This window comes from Rutilus rutilus, assembly GCF_951802725.1.
Source record: "Rutilus rutilus genome assembly, chromosome: 21".
In the NCBI taxonomy this organism is placed as follows: Eukaryota; Metazoa; Chordata; class Actinopteri; order Cypriniformes; family Leuciscidae; genus Rutilus; species Rutilus rutilus.
Window position 1 is genome coordinate 17,560,970 of NC_140226.1, and position 25,620 is coordinate 17,586,589.

General features: G+C 36.1%; 1 protein-coding gene across 5 annotated transcripts in view; it reads right to left on the reverse strand.

The window, feature by feature from the left end:
* Positions 1-23,404, reverse strand: part of ank3a (ankyrin 3a) — a 96,776-nt gene extending 73,372 nt beyond the window's left edge. For all 5 annotated transcript variants that reach the window (XM_084393205.1, XM_084393206.1, XM_084393204.1 and 2 more), the window contains exons 1-2: positions 23,149-23,404; positions 1,252-1,353 (exon numbers count right to left, since the gene is read on the reverse strand). In XM_084393205.1, the coding sequence (XP_084249331.1) occupies positions 1,252-1,353; positions 23,149-23,265 (219 nt within the window). In that variant the 5' untranslated portion in view covers positions 23,266-23,404. The remainder of the gene's footprint in view (positions 1-1,251; positions 1,354-23,148) is intronic.
* Positions 23,405-25,620: the final 2,216 nt, after the last annotated feature.

Genomic DNA, 25,620 nt, shown 5'->3' on the forward strand with positions numbered 1-25,620 from the left:
TATATATATATATATATACTGTGTGTATTAATGTATTAATGTAAATTAATGCCTTAATTTAAAAAGTTTGATTTGCATTGAGAGCAATGCAAATCAAACTAGCTTTTAGGCTAACTGAAATAAAACCATGCCAATCTCTAGGTATGGTGAATGCTATGTGATGATGTGGGGCTATTTTAATTCCAAAGGCCAAGGGAACTTTATCAGGATGCATAGTATCCTGGATCCATGAAGTAACTGGCCTTTAAAAATAAAAATCTGCCTGCCTCTATGGGAATTTAACATAGGGGTGTACTAACTTATGCACCATGTATTTTAAGGAAGAACATTTATTCATTTACGATACATTATTCATTCACAAAGAAAATTGGTGTCCTTAAAGGTTGGATTTTTCCTAATTTTTTAAATTAAGGCATTAAGTTCAATTTCCAAAATATGATTTTTTATTCCTCTTTTTAGTCAACTTTAGCATGGGTGTATTAACTTATGCATTGCACTGTGTATATATATATATATATATATATATATATATAGATAGAGATCACTTAAGGAAAATGTCACAGCTTGATCTCTAAGCAAAATGTTGTGAGGGAATCAGAAAGACTGATTTCTTTGACTCGCAAATCCTAAAAATCCATAAAGTTTTCTGTTTTCAGATCCTTCATATCACCAAATTCAAGAATTTGTTTTTTTAATGTTTTTGAAAGAAGTCTCTTATGCTAACCAAGGCTGCACTTATTTGATAAAAAATTCAGTAGAAACAGTAATATCGTAAAATATTGCAAGTACTCCAGTCTTCAGTCACATGATCCTTCAGAAATCATTCTAATAAGCTGATTCGGTGCTCAATAAACATTTATTATTATCAATGTTGAAAACATTTGTGCTTCTTCATATTATTGTGGAAAACTGTGATACTGTACATTATCTTCTGGATTATTTTATGAATAGAAAGAACAGCATTTATTTGAAACAGAAATATTTTGTAACATTATAAATGTATATACTGCTTAATGCTTTATCAATTTAATGCATCCTTGCTGAATAAAAATATAAATTTCTTCCCAAAAAATAAAACAAAACTATCTACGTCATATAGACATAAAGAACACCATCTGTGTATTCTAACAGTAAAAATGTACAGTACAACCATCCAACAGCATCACAAAACAGCACTTATGGAAATAACATTCTTAGTAATGATAACGATATTGTTACATCCTGTCATATAGAGACAGAAATAATTCATACCTGATTACAGATGTTGATGTCGACACCAGTCTTCAGGTAGTCAAGGACCTTCTCAAGGTTCCCTGCCCTCGCTGCCCGCAGGTAACTGGCATTGCTGTCCGGCTGCAAGTAATTAGAGAAAATGCAGAAGTTTATTATTCTGATGACAGGCTTAAAGGTTCAATCCAGGGCAACTGAGGTCAAATGAACAAACCAAACATATTTACAGCTTTCAGCTCACTGAAAAGCAATGAAATTAAAAGAATTCATACCAACTCCATCTTTACTCGGTGCCATTTGTCTCCAAAAACACACATACACACATCCAGGGAAACATCAGCTTTTGTTTACAAGTCAACGTCCTACAGAGAAGCTACGATTGTAGCGTGACAGAGGATCAACGTTTCACCGAACACCTAGAACCATTGGCAGTCTATCACAGAGCTGATATCCCAGCGTTCAAGTTGAAAATCCAGCCAAAAACAGCTCTGGTCTCTCATCAACGGATACGCAACAGAACGCTAAATAACAGCTATTATTCTGACACAGGTTTCCGCCCACTCTCCCTCTGATCTTTCAGTCTCTCACTCAGAATTAGTTCTCTTCTCAGGCGTATATGAGGAAGAGAGCATGATTTGGCGAGAAAATACGATGTGTTTGTATGCGTGTGCCTCGTGAATGTGTCTTCTTTTGTCAGCCTCAGTTTGATTCAGGGACACTGCTGTTGACAGAAGAGGACACACAGCAAAATTTCAGTAGCGTTTACCTCACTCACACATAAGCACGCATTCTTTTTTATGAAGAATATGACAGGCTTATCTCAGAGACACACTCACATGGGGAATTCCTCTAAATGAGCAGCTATATTTAGTTCTAACTAAACCCAGGACAAACTCCTCCACATATCTACCATCAATGTGTGTGTGTGTGTTGGCAAGAAGGTCTGGAAAGAAAGGTTCACTTTCCAAAAGTAACTCATATGAGTTTGACAAGAAGAGGCCAAGCTGGCATATCACAGAGATAAATGATCATTTATGCACATTCATCTAGTGACAAAAACTCTCAACATATTGCACAGAAAATGACAGATGTGTTTTTGTAACAGTGTTCTTTTGTGAGATTCACAGTTCATAATGAACTCTAAGCTCATTAGCTAGCCATTTATTCGACCTATTCTGCTGGGAGAACCTCCATTTTCTGTGTGTGCGCTTGTATCATAAGACACTTACAGTCTGTGCCGTATGAAATGATGGATTAAAATCACATGCAAGAGATGCCTTTGCTCAGAGGGTAATGCTTACGGTAAACTAATTCTGCCCCACACATACACAATAAAAAAGACTGAGAGAAAGGACATTTTATGTGTGTGGTGGTCTTTTTTGTGATTTCACCTCTTATCTCTGAGTTAATGAGTTTTTCCAGTTTGTCACCCATAACTCCTTCCCTGGAGGATTCTGTCTGGGAAAATAACACCCATCCACACCCACTTATATATATATATATATATCCAAGGAACGAGTTGCCATTGAATAGGAAGGACCTCCTGTCCTATCATCACAGTGACCTTGAGCAAGACTCTTAACCCTTCATTACTCTGATGGGATTCTCTGTACTATAAGTTTAATAAAAGTTTTGGATAAAAAAGCTGCTCAGTGACAAGTTCAAACATCTGGGGTCGTAAGACTTTTTTTATGTTTTTGAAAGAAGTCTTTTATGTTCACCAAAGCTGCTTTTATTTGATCAAAAATACAGTAATAACAGTAATATTGTTACTGTTACACTTGAAAATACATTCTGTTGCACTATTACTACAATATAAATCAACTGTTTTTTTTGTTGTTTTTTTTATGTTTTAAATTGTAATTTATTCTTGTAATGGCAAAGCTGAACTTTCAGCATCATTACTCTAGTCTTCAGTGTCACATGATCCTTCAGAAATCATACTATTATGCTGATTTGCTGCTCAAGAAACATTTATTATTATCTGTTGAAAACAGTTGTGCTGCTTAATATTTCTGTTAAAATTGTGAATTTTGAGTCACTTTTGATCAATTTAATGCATCCTTGATTAAAAGTATTAATCTATTTCATACAACAACAACAACAACAACAACAACAAAAACTTTGCACTGACCCTAAACTTTAGACTTTGAAGCGTAAACTAATGCCGAACCTGCTAACCAGTGCTTAAGTCTGTTGCATTAGGCAAGGCAAGGCAAGGCAAGGCATTAGAATAAAGGACACACAGGAAAATTAACACTACACAACATAGTCTATCTTAAACCATTTACACAATGCACAAACATGTAAACATTCATATACAACCCACAAAGTAGCATCACAGAACACCAAAAACATCCATAAAACATTTGACTCTAATCTTTACATAACCTTAACACTCATAACGTGAACACACTCTTTATTCGACCTTGGTAATTTCCACAGCATTCAGACATTTATCTCCATCAGAACAGATCCTTCATCTTTTGTGTCACTTTAGTATTACACAAAACCTTACATACTTCAGTAACCACAGAGAATAAATATTTTCTCAGTAAGTAAAACAGTGGGAGGTTGTGAGAAACTAGCTAAAAATGTATGACTGAATGCAAACTCAAAAAAAGTCCTGTCCTACTGTTGACACACACACACACACACAAGTCATGAATTGGCATTGTGTAAAGATTACGCTTTGATAAACTGGTGCCATGTCTTACAAGTAGCTTCCTGTAAATGCTAAAAAAAAATCTTTATATTTACAGGTTGATGTTACAGTTTCTTGGTGTTTATACTATAATGTAATGCACAGACATGCACTAACCAAAGATCAGTTTTTGATATACTTCCCCCAACACCAAAATTAAAAGTACATAAATATTTCCCTGTGACACTGGTGTTAGCAACCTGTGTGTCAAGTGTCGAGCTCTGAATCATTATAAATGCTCCCGTTGTATAATTCATCTCAATGTGAAAGGCCTCTCTGTTTTAAAATAGTAAGCAACTAAGCATCAATATTTCATTGTGGGAAATCCGGTGAACACTTTATGCATGTACAGTACACACACGGTACAGTGGAAACGCTCTGTGCTACCTCTATACACACAGTTTCGGACACACAAACACACACCCAGTGACCAATAAGACACATCTTACATAAGACATTCTCTAGGGTACAAATGTTATTAAAACATCAGAGATACTGGACTGAAAGGAAGACATGGGGAAAGAAGAGAAAAGGTCATAGCTGATTAAAATGATGTGACACTGCTTATGAAAATGTCCGTACAGCTGTTGTTCATAAAAGATTAAGAGAAAGCGAGCATTTAAATAGTTGACCCAATAATACCCCAGTCTCTGCCTCTCTGTCCCAGTGTCTCTTCAGTTCCTAGATAAGCAGTGAGCTCGAATACTGCATGATTGGCAAAAAACAAAGCTACCCGTCAGTGTGGCTGCAGACAGGGTGACTACACACACACACACACACACATACACACACACAAGCCTGTCCTTTGAACAGACAACATCAGCATCAGTATATGCAGCTACAGTCAAACAATGCAAAACATGTTGTGATTTACAGCAGGATTGGACCACTTGTGGTTGGTTTTGCAATGGTGTTGGTCAGTTTAGACCATCTGGGTCGGGCATAATGACCACAAGTGAAGCTGTCCGGTATTGTTTCGTTTTAAAATCCCTCCTCCACTCCTTTTCAGCCTGTCCGTTTTGATTCGCACTTCAACCATTTTTAAAACATACCTAAAACCAACTGGTGACTGATTCATAGCCATTGTTCTTAAATTAAAATCAAAATATTCACCATATATATTATAAGTTTATAAGTACAGATGCACCGATGTAGAAACCGATACCAAGTCAATAATAAAGTTCATATTATGGCTGATAACAAACTATCTATACAACTACTTTGTTTAAAAAAAAGAAAAAGAAACTAAAACACAATAAAAACTATCATTACATGCACACAGCGACTCTTAAAGGGGAAGAAATAGTAACTTAAAGAGTTAAATATTTGACATAATGTATCACTATTCATTACTGCTGAAGTAGATGGAGATCTAAATCTTATTAATGGCCAATATGACCGAACGACAGAGAGACAGACAGATAGATAGATAGATCCAAATCCAGGACTGCAATGTCTTTCCAACCTCAGCATCACAATAAAACTGAAGACCCACAGTCACAACAGCTTAAAGAGGTAGAATCATTCAGTCATGAATGTACAGTATAAAGCTTTGTTAGGTAAATGACATAGATAAAGTGGTCTAGAACAGTAGTGAGCACGGCAATCACTCTGCTTATATTACCATGCATGCACACACGCATCAAGGTCAGTAAAAAAGCACTAGAGCAAAGGTAGAGTTGGAGCGCCTGACCAACATGAATGTCCACACTAACACTAACAAACATGAAGCAGATATTATTTTTGCATGTGATACAACTCAACAGACAACAGAGCCACTCTCCAAACAAACAGTTATTCTCTAATATCTGTGAGGACATTCAGCTCTGCAGGATTCTGCAAACAAAATCTGGAAATCTGAGCCCAGCAAGACCAATAGAGCAGACTTTGCGCCATTTAAACTGCAGAGGGTCTAGCAGAGAGTTTAAAATGACCAAAGGTGTCAGATATATCATGTATTCAAGAAATATGTTAATAAAATGTTTGAAAAACTAAATCTGACTCAAGGTGTAGCAGATAAAGAGCAAGAGCATTTCAGGGTCTCTTACACAATGACCCAAGCATCCCCAACCAACAAATCTTACATTTTCCCAACCATTCCCAACAGACCTATTTAAAAACAACACACACTTCCCAACCATTCCAGTCATATTTGTAGAGTACTTACGGAGGAAAAATAGTCAGCAGCCTCTTCCACCGCCATTTTTCCTGCAGTCCCACAGAAACCCGATCACTTACTTCTTTAGCTCTGCGGCCAGCAAGGTGCCATTCAGTCATGTGACGTGTAAAAAATGCCCTGGCAGCAGGATGCTCAAAGACACACTTCCACCTGACGTGTGTGTGGGTACGGATTCAAGGATACAAAGCTCTCCGGTACTACAGTAAAATAAATACAAAGTCACTTTGAATCTAACCTGCTCTGTTCTTCCTTTCTCTTATACAACTTGACCTCTCCTTCTGCGTCAAAGAAAATCGACTTCTCGGTTTTCTTTGACTGTTCACAATCCTGTCCAAAACGATCTCCCTCTTTCTATTTATCCAATGGGCACCAGCTCCAATCTTCATTCAACACAGACAAAATATCATGTTTTATGTGCTTTCCCACTACCTCTCTGATTCTCTCTCTATCTGTTTCTGTCATACACACAGAACACAGAGGGTGGGGGTCTTTTGAATAGTGATATGAGGTGTTAAGGGGGTCCAAATATAGCAGCTGATTCTAATGCATTTGCAAATAGGACTATGGCAGACTCCCTTTCCCTCCATTCTGCAGTCTCCCCCTCCCTGCAAACCCTTATGTGCCTGGTTTGTATTGTCTGAATGCTTATCTACTCCCTTTTTGAATAAAAAGAGCGTCTGTGTTTAGGACTGCTGGGGGTCGGTCTATTAGGCTGAATGCTGGGTTCATGGTGCAGCTTAAAAAAGGATTAGGGGGCATTTCCCCCCAGTATTAGGGCCACCGCACCATCATGTAAACACGCACCCCAGCTGTACCTCTGACAAAGGGATGAAGCGTGTCACACATTATACAGTGTCGTTTACATACTGTGCTTGCACTGTGTGTATCTTAGTGTCTGTTTGAATATACTGTTTAGTTGAATGTACCGTTGGGTGTTTGTTATTTTCCGTGTATTATCAGTATGTGTTTATGGAAAAGGGGAGTGGCCTAGAGCTGTGTGTTAGACAGACACATACTGTGTGAACATATGGAGAGCTAACTGGCATTGACAATTTGATTTTACAACAAAAAAATATTTTACTCTTGTGTTTGTTCATTATTGAGATTTAACCATATAAAATGTATAGCTTGTATCAAGAGATTTTTAATATACATTTTTTTTTAAGTAGTGAATTATTTTAACAACAAACTTTTTTTTTAAAGGTGAATCTCATAAAAACATTCTCAATGATAATTACTTTTTTTTTTACAAAGAAATAGCATAAATTAATGTATAAGAAATGCTACCATGATGTATGGATATTTTAAATGCAAATTTAAATAATAGTATTTATTTAACAATTTATTTATTTAATTCAAATATACAGAATTAATACAAATACATTTTAAAATATCTTTAAACAGAAAATAGTTATTTTAAATTGTTATAATATTTCACAGTATTTTTTTTATCAATTCTATAATATAAATATTGTAGTGATCTATTTATGTTTATAATATAATATATAATAAAATATTTTTGCATTAGGGTAATGAAAATTAGATTTATAATCTGAAAAATAAAAATCTTAATATTTTTATATTTATGCAAAAAAAATATTTCTTGCTCTTTTCTTTTAATTTGGGGTGTGAAACATGGACATGCTTTTGAAAGACATATTTCTTTTAGACATGGACATGCTTTTGAAAGACATATTTCTTTTAGACATATTTCCTGTTACACACCACATCTGCAATACTATTTATTTTTTTGCAGTGATTATTTATGTACGCTGTTGCTTCATGTTTCATGGAATTCTTTCTGTATAACATGTAGACATATACAGTAGACATGCATCTGAACATACAGGCATTCACACGCACACACACACACACACACACTTTGATTATGCAGAGAGGCATCCCATGATGCTTTGGGGTGCATCACAGGTCTCCTCGTTCTGGGATGGTGGCGTTGCTATGGCAACAGAGGAGGAGGGGAAAGAGAATGTGATCTGAAGGAGCTCAAGATGTTCGGTAACCGTGGTGATGGTTTCCCTCAATGACCTCCACCTCATCAGCCAATCATGGAGAGTGTATGAGAGTCATCATTCTCTCTCTCAAATACAGTCAGACACAGAGGTATTCACAAGGGCTACACCTGCTTTAAACCCATGGGCACTGGAGGATTTCCATGCTTTCAGAAATAGGGCATAATTATACATTCTAGAAAGATAAATGAGCTTCGCTCCTACATGACGAAATGCCAACACAGACTGGATGTAGCAATACAATATTTAAGTATGCATTTTCACTCAGTTTGTAAGTGAGTGATGTGTCAGGCTGTCAGTACTGTGTCTGGATGTCTGTTTGTTATTAGTGCTGATGTTGTTTGTGAGTGTCCACTGTGTTTGCTGAAAATGTGAAATGTAATGCCCGTCTGCAACAATCTTCTTACATGTAAAGCAGAGGTATGGCAGGGAAAGGTCTATGTCAGGCACAGATGACATCACCAGAATGTGCCTGATATCCAGACTCACACTGGACCCTAGTGGAGAGATTCAATACTACTGACTCTACCTAACAGAAACAGATAGACAATCACATCTATTGTCCTGTTTGTTACATTTTAAATGGCAAAATGTTAAAGTACACATGAAATCAAAACCTATTGACCCTATTTACTTTCCTAATGCATGGTACAGGTCGTATTGTGAATGATTAATCAGAGCAAGTTGGCAACGGGCAAGATGCACGGAATAAGAGAAAAAATGTCTTTGGATGTCAGAATCGGAAAGCAAAAAAAAGGTCTTAATTTTTACAGCATACCATCGTCAAAAAGACGCCCTTTGAAGCTAAATGCAGACGTTTATGGTTGCAAGCCATTAAATAGATAGACTGGACTGATGAAACCTGTGACGATTACCCTTCTATTAATGCATGAATTTGATTTAAACAATAGGTCTACATAATATTCACACATGCAGTTCATAGGGGGCAAAATCACACAATTCTGACTTTTTTTCTCACAAATGTGAGTTCATATCTCATAAGTTCATATGTGTGAGTTTATATCACAACTAAAAAAAGAAAAGAAAAGTCAATTGCTGGATATAAAGTCGCAATTCTGAGGGGAAAAAAGGCAGAATATCGAGTTTAAATCTTACAATTCAGATTTTTCTTCTCAGAATTGTGAGATATAAACTCGGAATTGCGAGAAAAAAAGTCAGAATTGTCAAAATTATGTAAAATCACCCAAATAAAAAAGGTTACAAATGAAAGTTCAGGTTGACGTTAAGCCTGGCAGCTGTCAGCAAGGGTGCAGGAATACACAAAGACGATAACAATGACGATGATGACAGTGACGACGACAACAACCATGATAATGATGATGATTCAAAACACAGATTTTAATAAAAATCCACAAAGTAATGCACATAATGTTCAGACTGACGCAACTACACACGCTAATTTAAACGTTTACCAGACCAACACTGAGTGAAAATGAGGAACTAATATATACATGGAGATGAACTAAACAACGAACAGCTGTGATGAGGATTAGTGTCCATGGAAACAGATGAGTGGCGGGAAAACTCAAACAAAGGAACACTAAAAGTCCATGAAAACTAAACTAACAAACACAACTGATATATCGTGACAGCAACGCACAATTTATGACACTTGGTGATAATAATAATAAGATTTATATAACCTCCACAGATTATGTATTGTCAATTTACAATATTATATTAATGATTATTATTATTGATGAACTAATTTAGCAAGTCTACAATCAGCCAATCAACAAATCAGTCAATTAATGAGTCAATCAGAGATGTACTGAATAGTTCATGTGAGTTCGGGCAGCTGGAAGTGCTTTAAACTCTCTCCTGTTCTCTCTGAGGGGCAGCAGTTAATGTGTGCCGGCATGCATGAACTTGCGAGTGTGTGTGTCTGTGGGTCTCTGGAGGCAGAACAGCAGCGTGTGACCCAGAATCATGCTTCTACAAGGAATTTATCATTACAGACCCCAACCATCCTCCATAAAACCATATCTGACACACACACACACACACACACACACACACAGTGAGAAGTAAAACGTTAAACTAATTTTCTGAAAAAGTGTGTGTGTGGCCTCAGCACCCAGGTGCAGACAGCCTGCAGATGTGGGATGCAATATTGTACACATCTTTCTTACTTAAGTCTGTTGTAATTGTGTTCAGAAAATATTGTCTAGAATAGTCTATACTTTCTAAACTCAACGGCTATCCAAAACACAAACATTACCTGGTTCTATCAGTTTTTTTTATAGATATTTCATTTATACTTCATCTGGAATTAATTATAATTGCTTTAGTGGTATGCTATATAGATCATACATTAAAGATATTCTTAATTATACATACAGAGTGTAATTTTCAGTGCCATCCCAACAAGTGTTGAGGAGGACTGGAGATGTCCATCCAGCTGTGGGACTGAGATTAGCTGGATTCATGGATTATAATTACACTGGGAATTTAAAGTCAGGTGAGAAGGATAATCCCAACCCCCGTCATTAGGACAGAGAGAAAAGAGAGAGGCTAACTGAGTGAGCAGCGAAGACACAAAAAGTATGGAGGTAAAAAGGCTCCACAGGCTTACAAGTATCTTGAGATATCATGCTATGAAACACTGTGAATCTGGATTAAAGAAAAGTAATAAAGGAACTAAGTGTTGACAAGACCATGGCCGTAATGTAATGTGGGTGTGTTTAATCTTTTGTGAATTAGTGAGACAATAAGAGATGGAGGATGCAAGTGAGAATGAGAGAGCAAGAGCGTGTGTGAAACTTCTGCAAGTCATGTATGATATTAGTCTTCTACTGAGTGTCCAAAGTGTCACAAAAAATCCAGAAACACTGTACAACATTCAATAGCCATGATTGAATGCTCACAGAAATATTGATTTTAAATAAGAGCCACTTCCACATGGAGTACTGTATACGAAACAAACATAAAAAATGATTGCTAAAGAAGAAATACTTTTTTCAGCAGATGCTTTTAATTGATCATATAAACTGACAGAATTCATAACATCAAATAAATTCTGTTCTTTCTATTTCTAAACTTTCTAATCACCGAAGAATCCTGAACAAAATGAATTGCGGTTTCCACAAAAATACTTAGCAGCACAATCGGTTTCAAAATTTATAATGATTAGAAAAGTTTCCGAATATTAAAATGATTTCTTAAGGATCATGTGTTACTGAAGACTGGAGTAATGACTGATGCCAAGTAAAACCTAGCCCCAACCAGACACACACAAAAAAAAAAAGTTCAGCTGAATCAGAGTATGTTTGTGTGCCAGGATTTAACCAAATGCTATGACAGAAATCCATGAGAACCTTGAGATATAAATGTTTCATGCCCTTTACATAAAGATAAGTAACCACATGCTCCGTTTCTAACATATTCTAATGCAGAATACAGGATCAAATCGGTGCACATGCTCGATGAATGACTGTCACACACTCCTCCATTTAGAAGTGTGTGTGTGTGAGATATTATCTGGCACCCAGACTGTAGCAGATGAGAGAGGAGGGAAAGGCCATCTGCCTGTATTACTCCCCCCCGTGCCCTCAAACACCCCCAAACACATACACACACACACACCTCAAAATATCTCAAATGTACACACATGCTGTTTGAAGACCATGAGCCAAGATATTGCATCAGTCACTCGCTTTCCTCCTTAGAGCTAATGGTCGTTCTGTAAAACCTGAATTGAATGCATTTTGCGGAAGAACATTGTTTTTGTTGTATATTGTTTTGGTTCATTCTAGGGGTGTAACAATATATCGTGTCACAATAAATCGCAATACAAAACTGCATCAATATGTATCGTGGATAGTGACAATATGTATTGCGTATAGTTCACCCAAAATAAAAATTTCTGTGTGAGAAAAAATTCACGTTTACAGAGTTTCAGTGTCAGTACTACATTAAACTACTATATATCATGTTTAATATAATGTATAATAATGTAATGGGAGAATATTTGTGGGTCCTGATAATGCCAAATGTCTTATGTTACCAGTAAAAAGTGGCCTATATTATTTTAAGTATTTCTAGTCAGTGACAGAGTGCAAGCATATTCGTCTAAAATAATTCTGTATTTTCAGCTTCAGAATTATGAATATTTTTATTCTGGTGTCACTATTGTCCTGTACATTGGGTTACCAGCACCAAGTCCAAGCCTATTAATTTCCACACCCATTGTAATATAAAATTTAACATTTTAATCAACAGTAAATTTTGTTAATCTTTTACCATATGTCTTGGAGTATTGCAATAATATCGTATCGTGAGTTCAGTATCGTGATATGTATCGAATCGTGACACGAGGGTATCGTTACACTCCTAGTTCATTCTCATAACTAAAAGAGAGAGAAAGAGATTATCCTACTGCTCATAAAACATTTACTACTAGGCTTAAAGGCACAATATGTAAGATTGTTGGATTAAAACATCCCAAAACTACTAAAACAGTGCTATATATTTGTTGAATAGTGCACTTGCATTATCTTAAATGTTTCCAACAATGTTTAAATCCAGAAAAATCTGCTATTTTAACCAGTGTAACAGCCCAAGTCATTGCGTCGCCTGTCAATGACGCCATATCCACGCTACCCTTGATTTCCAGTTTTACTTCCATAGAAACACCAAAGATGCTTTAATATTATGTTTTATTGACAGAAAACGAATCATTGTTATATAGCACAATCGCGTTAGTCTTATTGTTTGAATCTCTCCTTTTCTTGATTTACAGCGAATGACATGCTTATACCGTGCCTCAGAGACAACACAACTTTGTGAAGTGGCTAATATAGCATAATCAGAAATCGATCAGGCTTACTACAATGTGCAACAAGCGTCTCATAGCAGCCACTGAACGAACGCTTTGCTTCATACCACACAATAACGTTAATAAAACTTTAATACATTAGCTCACTCATGAACTTGATTTCTGCCCGAGTCCCTTCAGATTGCTTTCCATCGGCTGTGGAGGTGAAGACGACAACTCCCATGATTCCATGCTCATTTTGTTTTGAATAAACGACCTCTAGCGGCGAAACTTACATACTCTGCCTTTAAAGGGATAGTTCGGCCAAAAATGATATTTAACCCATGATTTACTTACTCACCCTCAAGCCGTTCGAGATGCATATGTCAATCTTTTTTCAGACGAACACATTTTCAGTTATTTTAGAAAATGTCTTAGAACTTTCAGTGGTTATAATGTAAATCTAAAATAACTGAAAATGTGTTCGTCTGAAAAAAGATTGACATATGCGTCTCGAACGGCTTGAGGGTGAGTAAATCATGGGTTAAATATCATTTCTGGCCGAACTATCCCTTTAAGAGATAACCAGTTTAGATAGAAAGGATCTCAATCTGATTACCTGAAGATGGTACTGAAGCTATATGCATTAATCTCTCTTGAAAATAAATTCCAGCACAGCGTTGTAACAACAAACCTATGGCACTCCCACACCACACACGCATCAAAGTAGCCGGAGAAACTTTTCTTATTTTACGGATATGACTAGACATGCACGGGAAAGAGGAGTTTGTAAGAAATTTCTCAACAAAACCATTCCGAGTCCACGCTTTCATGACGTAATGATGCTTTGACTGTCAAGTAGAAGTCTACCGCGGAGCTCGTGAAACAACTTTGATAACTATGAAATAGCATGAATAAACAATGACCAATTGCATTTTTATGAACAAATTAGACATTCTTGTTAAGTGTTACCTAAATTGTTTAAATTCAAACCAAACCAGAACTTGTAATATTGACATTCCAAGTTATATCAAACAACTTAAAGCTATGAGGACCTGCCAGCTCACCATAAAACTTTAAAAAGATATATAACCTTTCAAAGACACACACGCATCTCTGTTGAGTTTACAGTAAAGGAGTTTTATAAGGGCAGACAGTCTGGCTGCTGCGCTGAGAATGTACCAGAGCTGATATAACAACACTCTGAACACAATCAATAGAGAGCTGCTGGGTAATAGGCCATTATCAGACAGAGTACCTTTGACTGGCATTTACAGGATAGAAGCAAAAGTGTTCTAAAAAGAATTACAGTGCAGAGAGAATGAACACAATAAGATGGACAGAAAGAGCAAGAGAAATATTTACAGAAACAATGTCGTGATTTTTTTAAAAGAAATCGATTTCTATTTCAAATAAATGCTGTACTTTAAACTTTTTATTCCTCGAAGAATCCTGAAAAAAAAAAAAAAAAAAAAATGTAAGTAGCACAACAGTTTTAAACATTGGTATATAACACTGGTCTACAGCCAAAATGCTGAAGTCAGACTTTACTATGTCTAGGTCACTGAGAATGAAAATTATGCTTTAAATGGTTGATTGTTGCTATTGGGCCCTTGACTGAATGGCGGAGGAAAAGTGAGTAATAAGGGAAGGGATCTCAATTTAAACCAGAAATGACTTAAAAGCAAGTAGTAAATAAATAAATAAGTAATTATTAATAATTATTCAAATAAACAAATAATTATTCATAGATTTATTCATAGATCCAGTCAAATATGTTTTATGTTTTGAAGTATATTAGTTATTTTTAACAAACAAATGTTTAAATTTGTAATACACCCTTATTATGATCTATATTGAACATGACATAAGAATTAACAGTAGCTGGATATAATTCCAAAATGGAAATGTGGGAATTTCCTGAATAATGCGTCACAGAGAAAGAAGTAGAAAAGTATAAAGAAAACTATAAAAGAACACAAAAATTTATGTTTTGAAGTATATTAGTTATTTTTAACAAACAAATGTTTAAATTTGTAATTTTTAAAATGAAGTACTTAAAAAATATATATATATATATATGATTTTATGATTTTCAAGTCAGTAAAAAGTAGATCAAGAATCGTTTTGGTATCGGATTGTGACTCAGAATCGGATTGGATCATGAGATGCCTAGATTCCCACCCCTAGTTTGGACAGTACTTGTTTTTATTTTTAGCTGGTATTGCCTCATACATGATATGAATTGTATCATGTTATTCCTGTAAGTCATGGATGATCAATCATAACCAAGCTTACATCAATCTGTTGAACACAATGCCCTATTTCAGCTCTAGAAATCATACAGCAGGGGTGCAAAATGCAATTCCTAGAGGGCCACACACTGTATACAAAAACAAAAAAAATCCATAAAATAGGGCACAATGTACTGTATATAAATATGAAGGAATTTTCCGTATTGGTATTTTACAGGTGTTTTACCTGTATTTTGAATTACGCTTTGCATTAGGGTTGTGTTTTAAGGATTAACAGAAAAATACATTAAATTACTGGATAATATCCTGGTAGAAAATATCCTGGCAGGAGCATTAAAAGCTCCATTTAATGAATACCAGAGACAAGCCAGTTTTTTGCCTTTTGTTTCATAATAAATTTGATACATATAACCATTTTGCTGGTTTTTAAAGTGTTACACAAACAGGACAGGTGAAAAGTATTATCTACACAATACACAGGCTTAAAATGTAAAAACTTAAATATCTTGGAAACAGTAGCCATTCAGTTGTTTTAATTGTCATATTTTAATTCAGCACAACAAAATACACAATCTCTGAAGCAGACGACTTCTAAAAAATTGTAGACCATAATAATAAGAAATGTTCCTTGAGCATATAGATTATATTATATATTTCTATAATATATAATTATATATTATAGAAAACAGAAATGTTCAATTCCATTATTTTACACAATATTACTGTTTTTACTGTATTTTTTATTAAATAAATGCAGCTTTGTTGAGCATAAAATACTTCTTTCAAAACTAACCCTTAACTTTTGAATGGTACTGTAGTACGTATACTAAAGAAAGCAGACAGATCATTAACATAATATGGAGTGTTAGTATACATACAAAGGTACTCCACCCCCAACAGACATATAAACTGAAGAACATACTTCTAAGGTTAGCAGTGAACTCACTTACAAACATGTTGTGTAAGCATGTTGACTACTCAATTACAAACCCTCACTCACACAAGGAGACTTTCATGGTGTCGCTGACTAAGAAGAAGCTATAATATACTGTAACCTAATTTCTGATCACATGATTCTCACATGCACACATCTTTTAAGAAATCACTCACTCACTCACAGACACACACCTTCATGTCATACACCCTTAATATGATCTATATTGAACATGACATAAGAATTAACAGTAGCTGGATATAATTCCAAAATGGAAATGTGGGAATTTCCTGAATAATGCGTCACAGAGAAAGAAATTAAGTATACAAGAAAGAAAGAAAGAACGAAAGAAAGAAAGAATTATCACAGCAGCCTTTTAAATTATGAATAATGTAACAAAAGACTTTGTTCAATTAAAAACTCATGACTGAATTTCTGCACCATTTGAAAGTCTGAAACATCTATTGACTAGCACTCATTTAGTGAATCTGTTCGTTTGTGTGATTGATTCCAATGATAGTTTGAATCAACACTCAGTGTTCCAAGAAGTTCCTGCACAGCATTTTATGTGTGCTTTTTAAAACATCAATATATAGGTACTTTTTTTTCCTGTAAAAAAAAAACTGGGATGCATTAGCAGCCAGACAAACACACTGTACAGTACACAGAAAGTATCTGCCTAGTCAGTGTGATCTCAACTAGGGATGGAACGCTTACCGGTTTCACGATATACCACAATAAAATGTCCTCGTGGTTAGTATTATCGTTTAAAATTTAATTATCACGGAAACCGTGTTCGATTATCGCGATTTTGAAAACTTGCGGTGAATCCTGTCCAGGCAGCATCAGTCTGACAGCCGCGGCATGCAACGTTGTTTTTGTGTACGAGAAGACATGGCGGAAAGCCCCAAAAATCCCCCTGCCGCGGCTGCATTTTCTCAGAGACGTCCGATATTGTATGTACTATTCTCTGTTATTGTTAAGCCCCACTAAAGATATACAAAATATTGTAAAGCAATATTGTTTTTGTTCACTATATTCCAAGACTTCTGAAGCCATTCGATAGCTTAATGTGAGGTACAAATGGATATTTAAGTCGTTAAAGTGAATGGAAACCCAGCAAACACAGAACGTTGGCACAACGTACCCAACCTTCTAACAACGTTTTAACAACATGGCCAAAAAGGTTGCTATAACTACGCTGTGTGGTGAAGGTTGTTACAGCGTTGTGTTGTCTCATTCTTTATCGAGCAAGGATACGTGAGTATTGTGTTTAATTTACCTCAGCTAGATGCGTATCTATCAGATTTTGTTCCCTCGTCAAAAAGCTGCGTATTACATTTAAAATAACTGTATTTTCATTTTATAGTATATGTAAATACATTCATTTGTTTTTCATTAATGTATTTTATAACAATACAAAGAGCAATGTGGAAATTCATTAAAATAACAAAATTTATCAAAATGTATTATCTGAATTATCATATTTTAATGAAACGAGATTGTGCGTCCGCGGTGCACTGTTATAATGCGTTGCTATTGACGACGGTCATATCATTTAATGTGTATGCTTAAAAAAAGTGCATAGAACTGCTAATTTAATTGTTGTTTGTTGATTTCCAAATATGAAACTTGTTGAAATGTTTTAAGAGGGCATATCTGTTCTTTTTGAACATTTTCATCTATTTTTAACAAAACTGTGATAATATTGATGATCGTGATAATTTGTGTCACTATAATCGTGATATGAAATTTTCATTCCGTTACATCCCTAATCTCAACATGGCAGCTCCCATTAGAAGAAAACACAAATATAAATAAACACATTTCTAGACTACTGACTGTCTTATCTCATATGTGCATTATTTTAATATTTTTTTTAAAGTACAAATCACTTCTTTAGGAGTAAAACCTTTTACAGGGCAAAAAGTCAAATCCGTTAAATTCTATACACTACCATTCAAAATACTGCATTAATTTGGTCAAAAATACAGTGAAAACAGTAATATATTATAACAAATTTAAAAACAAATTTTCTATTCAATATTTTTTTTTCTCATTTTCATTTGTATTTTACATTTGACTCTTGTGGAAATATGGGTGTGAGTAAGGAGGTACGGTTGTGCATGAGTGTGTGATCTGTCCTCTGACACACAGTGTTCTCAGCAGGGAACTGAAGCTCTATATGGAGCCTCAAGCATGTATCAACCTTTAACAGACAACTGATAAAGCTCATAGACCAACACAAACACTCGAGGAAATGTCAAGTGATACAAATGTAAAATATGTTGTTTATAGCTTTATAGAAAAATATAAAGCCCATTTTCATAAAAGCCCACTGACCCATGGATTTCTGTTGACTTCTATCCAATAGACATTACCCTCACACAAACATTTCTGCAATTAAGCCATTTTCCTTATTGGAACGTCAATTTTTACTGTCCTTGTGGATACATTTGGTACCCACAATGTAAGCAAACACACACACACGATTATTACCATAAATATACTTGTTTACACCTGTTCTCTCCTACCCTGGACACCTTAAACATCTGCTACTCATGTTTCACTGAATGAATAATAGACAATAAGTCCTGGCATTATCCACCTTTAATGACAATTACAATCACAAATGCAGTTATTTGTTATTGTAGATCTGCTTTAAATGAATGAAAAACAATCTTATAACTGCGACAGACGTAGTACATCCTGAAATGCCTGAATACTGCAACAGACACTTGCATTTACAGGCAAGCATATATGGTAACAAAGCGTGAGAGAGGGAGAAAGAGGGAGAAAGAGGGAGTGAAAGACACAGTGATCTAGGCCATAATTGATGATCACATGATCACAGAGAAGAACAAAGCATCTGAATAGATGGATAACGGGCCCTTCTCCACCTCTCCAACAAAATCACCCTCTTCATCTCCCCCTCGATGTGTGTGTCTCTCTCATGCGCTGCTCTCTATCACCCCCTTCCCCTCCCCCACACCATTCCTTCTTCATGTTTGTGTGTGTGAGCGAGAGAGAGAGAGACACTATTACACGGCTTCTCTCATTAATGGAGTGGAGCGAAGCTCATTCATCACACTGTCCTGCCACATGCACATACGTGACTGTATATTCTGCTGTAGGGGCTCCACAAGGCATGAGTATTCACCAGGGACAAACCCCAAAAAAGTATTTAACTCCTCTGACCTCTCACTGCCCAGTGCACTTTTTCATTCATTTAGTTTTTACCACTGAAAATATATATATATATAGTAATTGCATCATTAGAAAAACAAGTCTGTACCAAAAACCCAGTTAACAGCTATTAATTATAAAAGAAAAAAACTCTTACATTATTTTTACTATTCACAAAAACCCAGTCTGTTCCAGCCATGAGAAGATCAATGAAAACAGTTAACTATTAATAAAAAGATACAGAATCTTGTTTAGATAATTTTTCAGAAAATGTAAACAATTTGTAAAAAAATAATAAAAAAAAATAACTATGTTTTTACACATATAGCCTACATTTACAATAATATAATCCTATTATGCACATTTTTTGGTTAACTGATTAATTAAACATGATTAATCTCATGATATCCAGGCATCTTTATAAAGTTAGAAAGATATAAAATGAAAGTAATAATATCAAACTTTGTTTAGGCATTAAAATGACTGCATTAAACATTTTATTTAATAAGTTATTTTTGACTACACACACACAAAAAAAAAAATTATTGTGTAGGTTTTTTCCTCTTAAAATGGTCACAGATGCCCTATAGCTAAAGTGGGTGCAGGCATTGAACAAAAATGTATGCACTCTTAAAAGGGGTGGAATAATGCCCTTTTCACAAGCCTGTCCCTTTAAATGCAAATGAGCTGCCTACATTTTTGTTTAAGAAATGAAAAACTACACACTCCATCAATTAGTGTTAGAAGAACTGTTGCCAGCATATAACATGCTAGAAACATAATAAACACAGCAATAACGATCCAATCATAGACTCTTAAGCATTTGCTTATTAAAATCCATACAGCAACTTTTTTCCTTTTCTTGTGCAGTGTATATGAGATTTTAAGAGAAATAACAAACCATGCATTATGAAGTTTAATCAAAGATTAATGTAAATGAACTATATGAACTATATTTTTAGATTTGAACTATAAAGCTGATATTTTCCAGCTGAAACAAAAAAGTAAAAAAGAAATTATCTTTATATTGCCCTCTGTTATCTGTTCTTCCCCTAACATAAGGAATGCACCATCTCTTAAACTGAACTTTTCTCAATGATCATCTGCTCAAAGACGATTGTGAATATCAACAACTGGTCAGTGAATTGAGCTCAAACTTGATTCAAATGTCCTGGAGGATCCAGCAGCTTCACTTCTTCATGAGTGAGTTCTATATCAGGATTCACTGTCCCGGAGCACACAAGTATAACATCTAACCTTCATATGACCTCTGCCAATGGCAATCAGCTGGTCTCTCTGCCTCTACCTCTCTCTGTTATTTTACATTCATTATCTCTGTCCATTTCTGTAATATAAGATGAAGACACGTTCAAAGAGGAGGATCTTCTAAGACCACAGCGACACCTTCATGTAACAGATTGTTTCAAGACATTCTAAACAGACACCTGAAAAAAAAAAAAAAAAAAATTCAGGCATGCACATGCAAGTTGTTATAGCACTTTGTGAAATGTACACCAACTTTGACCCCTGAGAGATGAGGCCTTTCACAACAACACCCTGTGGACTGATCTGAGATCAGGTCAGTGCCACTCAGACGGCCTGACTCCCAAAGCACAACAGATGTTCCCTGTTCCCTGTTCCCACGGCAACCCTCAGCATAACCTGGGATGCAGAAATCTACGTTGTGTGACACCACTTTAAAACATGAGATCTGTAGCTGTGTTTGAATCAAACACTGAAATAAACAGAGAATCCCACTCTATGAGGAATACAAGTGAATCATTTTGATATATACTACTGCAGTGGTTCTCAACTCCAGTCCTCAGGACCCGCTGCTCTGCACATTTTGTATGTCTGTCTTATCTGACACACTCAGTTCAGTTCATGGAGTCTCTCCTAATGAGATGATGATCTGATTCAGGTGTGTTAAATAAGGGAGACATACAAAATGTGCAGAGCAGTGGGTCCCGAGGACTGGAGGTGAGAACCACTGTACTACTGTACTAAATGATAATACCATATTCATACTCCATGGTATTACCAGGGCCACATCCACCATGGACATCGAGGGTGACACATGTTCTTGAATATTACAATTAAAGCTTGCTCAATGGGTCTTTCAATGGTCAATTCTTCAATCATTACACATTTGGTTCCCAATTTTGGGTATTGCCATGATACAGTACATATCCAAAAAAGCATGGTATTACCACTGAATGTTTTATAGTAGAGGTACTGGGATACCCTGATTGTACAAGCAGACAAAATAACCATCCAGAACCCCACATAAAAAAAAAAAAAAACTATCTTTGGCAAACTAGACTTCCTAACTGCTCTCCTATTAGATGCATGTGATGTAATTGTGTGCGTATGCCGTGTGTGTGTGTGTGTGAGAATGCACATGTGTGTCTCTGTCCCACAATGCCAAGGCAATTACCTCCTCTATGCAAGAGTGCGACACAGATTAACATCCATCTTTTTGTCTCTCTGTTTTTCAATCATAGGTATAGAGACACACTGTCCTCTATTTTCTCTCATACTTTCATTTCATCACTCTACCTCCTGATACATTCTTAATTCTAGAAATAAGATGAGGTCAAATTCCTTTTTCCAATGTTATTATGTATTATTATCTATAAAACACTATCTTTCTCTCATAATTTATCTTTCAATGTATTTGATTGGCATGGCTGTTTGCATACAATTTTGCCAAAGCATCAATAGAAAAAGACCAAAAGAAAGAAAGAAAGAATAAATAAATAAACAAATAAACAAATAAATAAATAAATAAATAGTGATAGCAATGGTAATGGAAAAGATCAAATTAAATAAAATAAAATAATAAAATATACTGTAAGAAAAAAAAAATAGTAGGGTGTCAGTAATGATTATGAAAATAATCAAATTAAATACAATGAAAACTTAAACCAACAAAAGAAAAAAAATACTTCACATAAAATAAAACAAACTGGTCTAACAATAATTTTAAATAAAAAATACATTGATATTGTCGAATGTCAATTCTCTCTCTCAAACCTTTAAAAAAAAATTGTATTTCAATGCTTTGTTGGTATAACAAATTCTGGTACATTAGTAGAGGTTGAAACTCTGTTTCTCTCACACACACACATAAAACAGCAAAGGTCAACAGATGTGAGCATAGCTCGGTGTGTTGATCACAGGTAAGACACATGTTAAAGGAGGCAGGAGGCAGCCACTCATCGCCAACACAAGGATCCTTCAGGTCTCAAACCACATCACAAAACACACTCCAGTTTAAAATTACACAGCAGCAACATAACAACAAATAGGAATCGCAGAGATACTGCTGAAGAAGATCTGTCTGGGTGTGGTGGATATAGGTTGTGTGTATGTGTGTTGTGTCTCTATAATATGAAATGATAGACAGTTAGCACTGTTCACATCTGCATTCTTCATTCCATCACTCTTCAGAACAAACATCAATAAATTAGTATATGATGTATAATACACGAATGTCTGTGTGCACACACACACGTTTCAGAGGACAGTAAAATCTCTCAGAACATGCTGCAGTGTGATGCTCTCATTTTTAACCTGAACGCATAAGAGGACGAACACTCAAACACACACACACACACACACACACATCACGGCTGGTTGTTTATGGGACATATGTGTGCGTTTATGTGAAGGCGAGCGGTAAATGTTAAGTGTAACCTTGGCACTGCAGCACAGATTTAACACACTCACACATACACACACACACGCTAAACTCACTGGCAGTAACAGGCGAGATGTTGTCGTCCCACAAACCCAATCAATCTCCCTGTAATAACATGTATGTGTGCGGGTGTATTCCCAATCCCAGTACCTTTTTCTTTTGTTCCCGCAGTTGTTTCTTGCTCTTCCTCTTCTTTTCCTTTTCATCCTCCAGAGCATTAATATCCACATCTTTATTCTTCTTAATCTGAGACGCTGCATGAGCCATTATCAAGCATCAGCCACGTCCCCACAGCAACCATACATACACACTCACACAAATACACTAGATAAACGTCCAGAATACAGAAGATCTCCAATTCCCTAAAATACTCCAAAAAAATCCCTCCAAGTGGAAGAGAAAGATCCCATCCAGAAAAAAAAAAGAAAAAAAAAATCGACTACTCCGTTTGCTTGCCTCCAGCCTTTATCATTGGCAGTTCAAGGAACCATATCCAGAGAGAAGAAGATACAGGAAAAGAAAGAAAGAAAGAGGGTGGGAGAGAGAAAGAGAGATGGATGGGGACACCAACATCACCAGGCACCAGTGAACGACTGAAGGAGAGAAAGAAAGCGAGAGAGAGGGTGGAGGAGGGCAGCTGGGGTGGTTACTACGGAAACCACGTTCTCTTCTCAGCCGTCCCCAAACGGTCCTACCTGAACCGTGTACACGACAACCAACATCAGTGTGTGTGAGTGTGAATATATGCGCATATATGTAGCCCCCCACCAGCACCGTGTGTGTGTGAGTGTGCATGGTGGTTGTAGGGGAGGGGTGTCGCACAATTTAGCTCATGCATGTGCGATCACTCTCGCTCACACACACACACATAATTCGATGTGAGGGAGGGTACCACTACTACTCCAACCCCATTATGTTAATGGTTGACCCACACAAAATGGAAAAAGAGGTATATTTTTGCATATTAAACTAGTTGTATATGCACACACACTTAGACATGTGGACAATATTTTGTGCATTGGTAGCATCATTATATTTAGATCATATTTATTTGGGATTTGGGGTGAATTCATGGTTAAGGCCAGCAGAAATCGGTGTGGCCATAAAGCCCAGTGTCTTCCCCATAGGGAAACAAGAGAGATGAATGAACACAAGTGAAAAAAACAACAACCGTGGTTCACACACGGTTGACAGCTCTCGGCTTCTCTCTGATGTCATTGACATTCTGAGTATGGAATGACGGCAGCCATGTTGGTTTTCGCCTGCGTTATCAGCCACCTGAGTGCAGCAGGGTCCTCGGCAACTCCAAGACTGCCTCATTCACTGCCTGTACAAAACACCCTGCACTTAATGTGTGCGTGACAGAAGGAAAGAATAAAAAAACACCAAAAAGGCCAATCAATTTCACTCTTTTGAATGACATGCATTGTTCAACTACATGCTAAACATGTGGTAATGTTTTTAAGGGAAAGTTCACTCAAAAATAATAATTCTGTCATCATTTACTAACCTTCATTTCATTATAAACTATGACTTTTTTTCTTCCATGGAACACCAAAGGAAATGTTAGGCAGAATGGTCATATTGCTCTTTTCAATGAAATGTAAGCAAGTGCAAAATAATATATGGAAACTCTACCTTAGATCTTTTGTGCTCCACAAAGAAAAGTCAAACAGGTTTGGAATGACATAAGGGTGAATAAGTTATGAGTTTTCATTTGAACAATAAATATTCACCCGATAATTAGTTATAGGCCTATATAATATTGGTCTTCACACGCTGCAGCTCATTAACTCATCATGTGTTATATTCATCTGATATGAATTATTCAATCACAATAAACAGAACAAGGTATAAAATGAATGTGTAATTTATATTGTCTTTACTAAGATTTTTCACTTTCTATTTAATGAATGCCTACCCTGGTAATCCAGAGTTCTCATGAGAGCACAAGTTGAATTTGCTCAGCGAGTTACTCTGGTGTTGAGTAATGATGCTCATTAATATGCCCCTCGATCTGAGCTGCACCAATCACATCGGGTTATCTGATATAGGCGGGCCAGAGGCGAGCCAAATGGATGACGACAGCGCTGTGACGTCGAAGTCATTAGTAAACATTGCAAGATGGCTATGGATGAATACCAGTTGTTTGAAACGGCTTTGGCCGCTACAATGAACGAGTTAGACTTGATTTTTATCTAAAACAGGAACAGAAGACGCCGCTCGAATCGTTCCTTTGCAAGAAGGACGTTTTTGCGGTTTCGCCGACCGGATACGGTAAGAGTCTAATCTACCAGTTAGCTCCGCTGGTAGCTAAGCGTATGGGGTTTATTGTTGTGATTGGTCGTAGTGTTATCCAATTGCGTGCAGTGAGATTTTCAAATGCATGCTTGGTGCCGCCCCTCGAGCTGGACAATTTTCATTAGTCGACGCCAGACCATTAATCTTTTAAATTTAGGTCTGGATTTCCAGGCTAATGAATACCATTGGTAAATTATTAATAAGTGATTAATACTATTTGTGTGCAGACCAATTATATAAATCTCTTTCTATTTAACAAAAGTCTTGAGTGGTATTCATTGATAATATATTTAACTGAAAATCAGTTATACCATTTTGTGA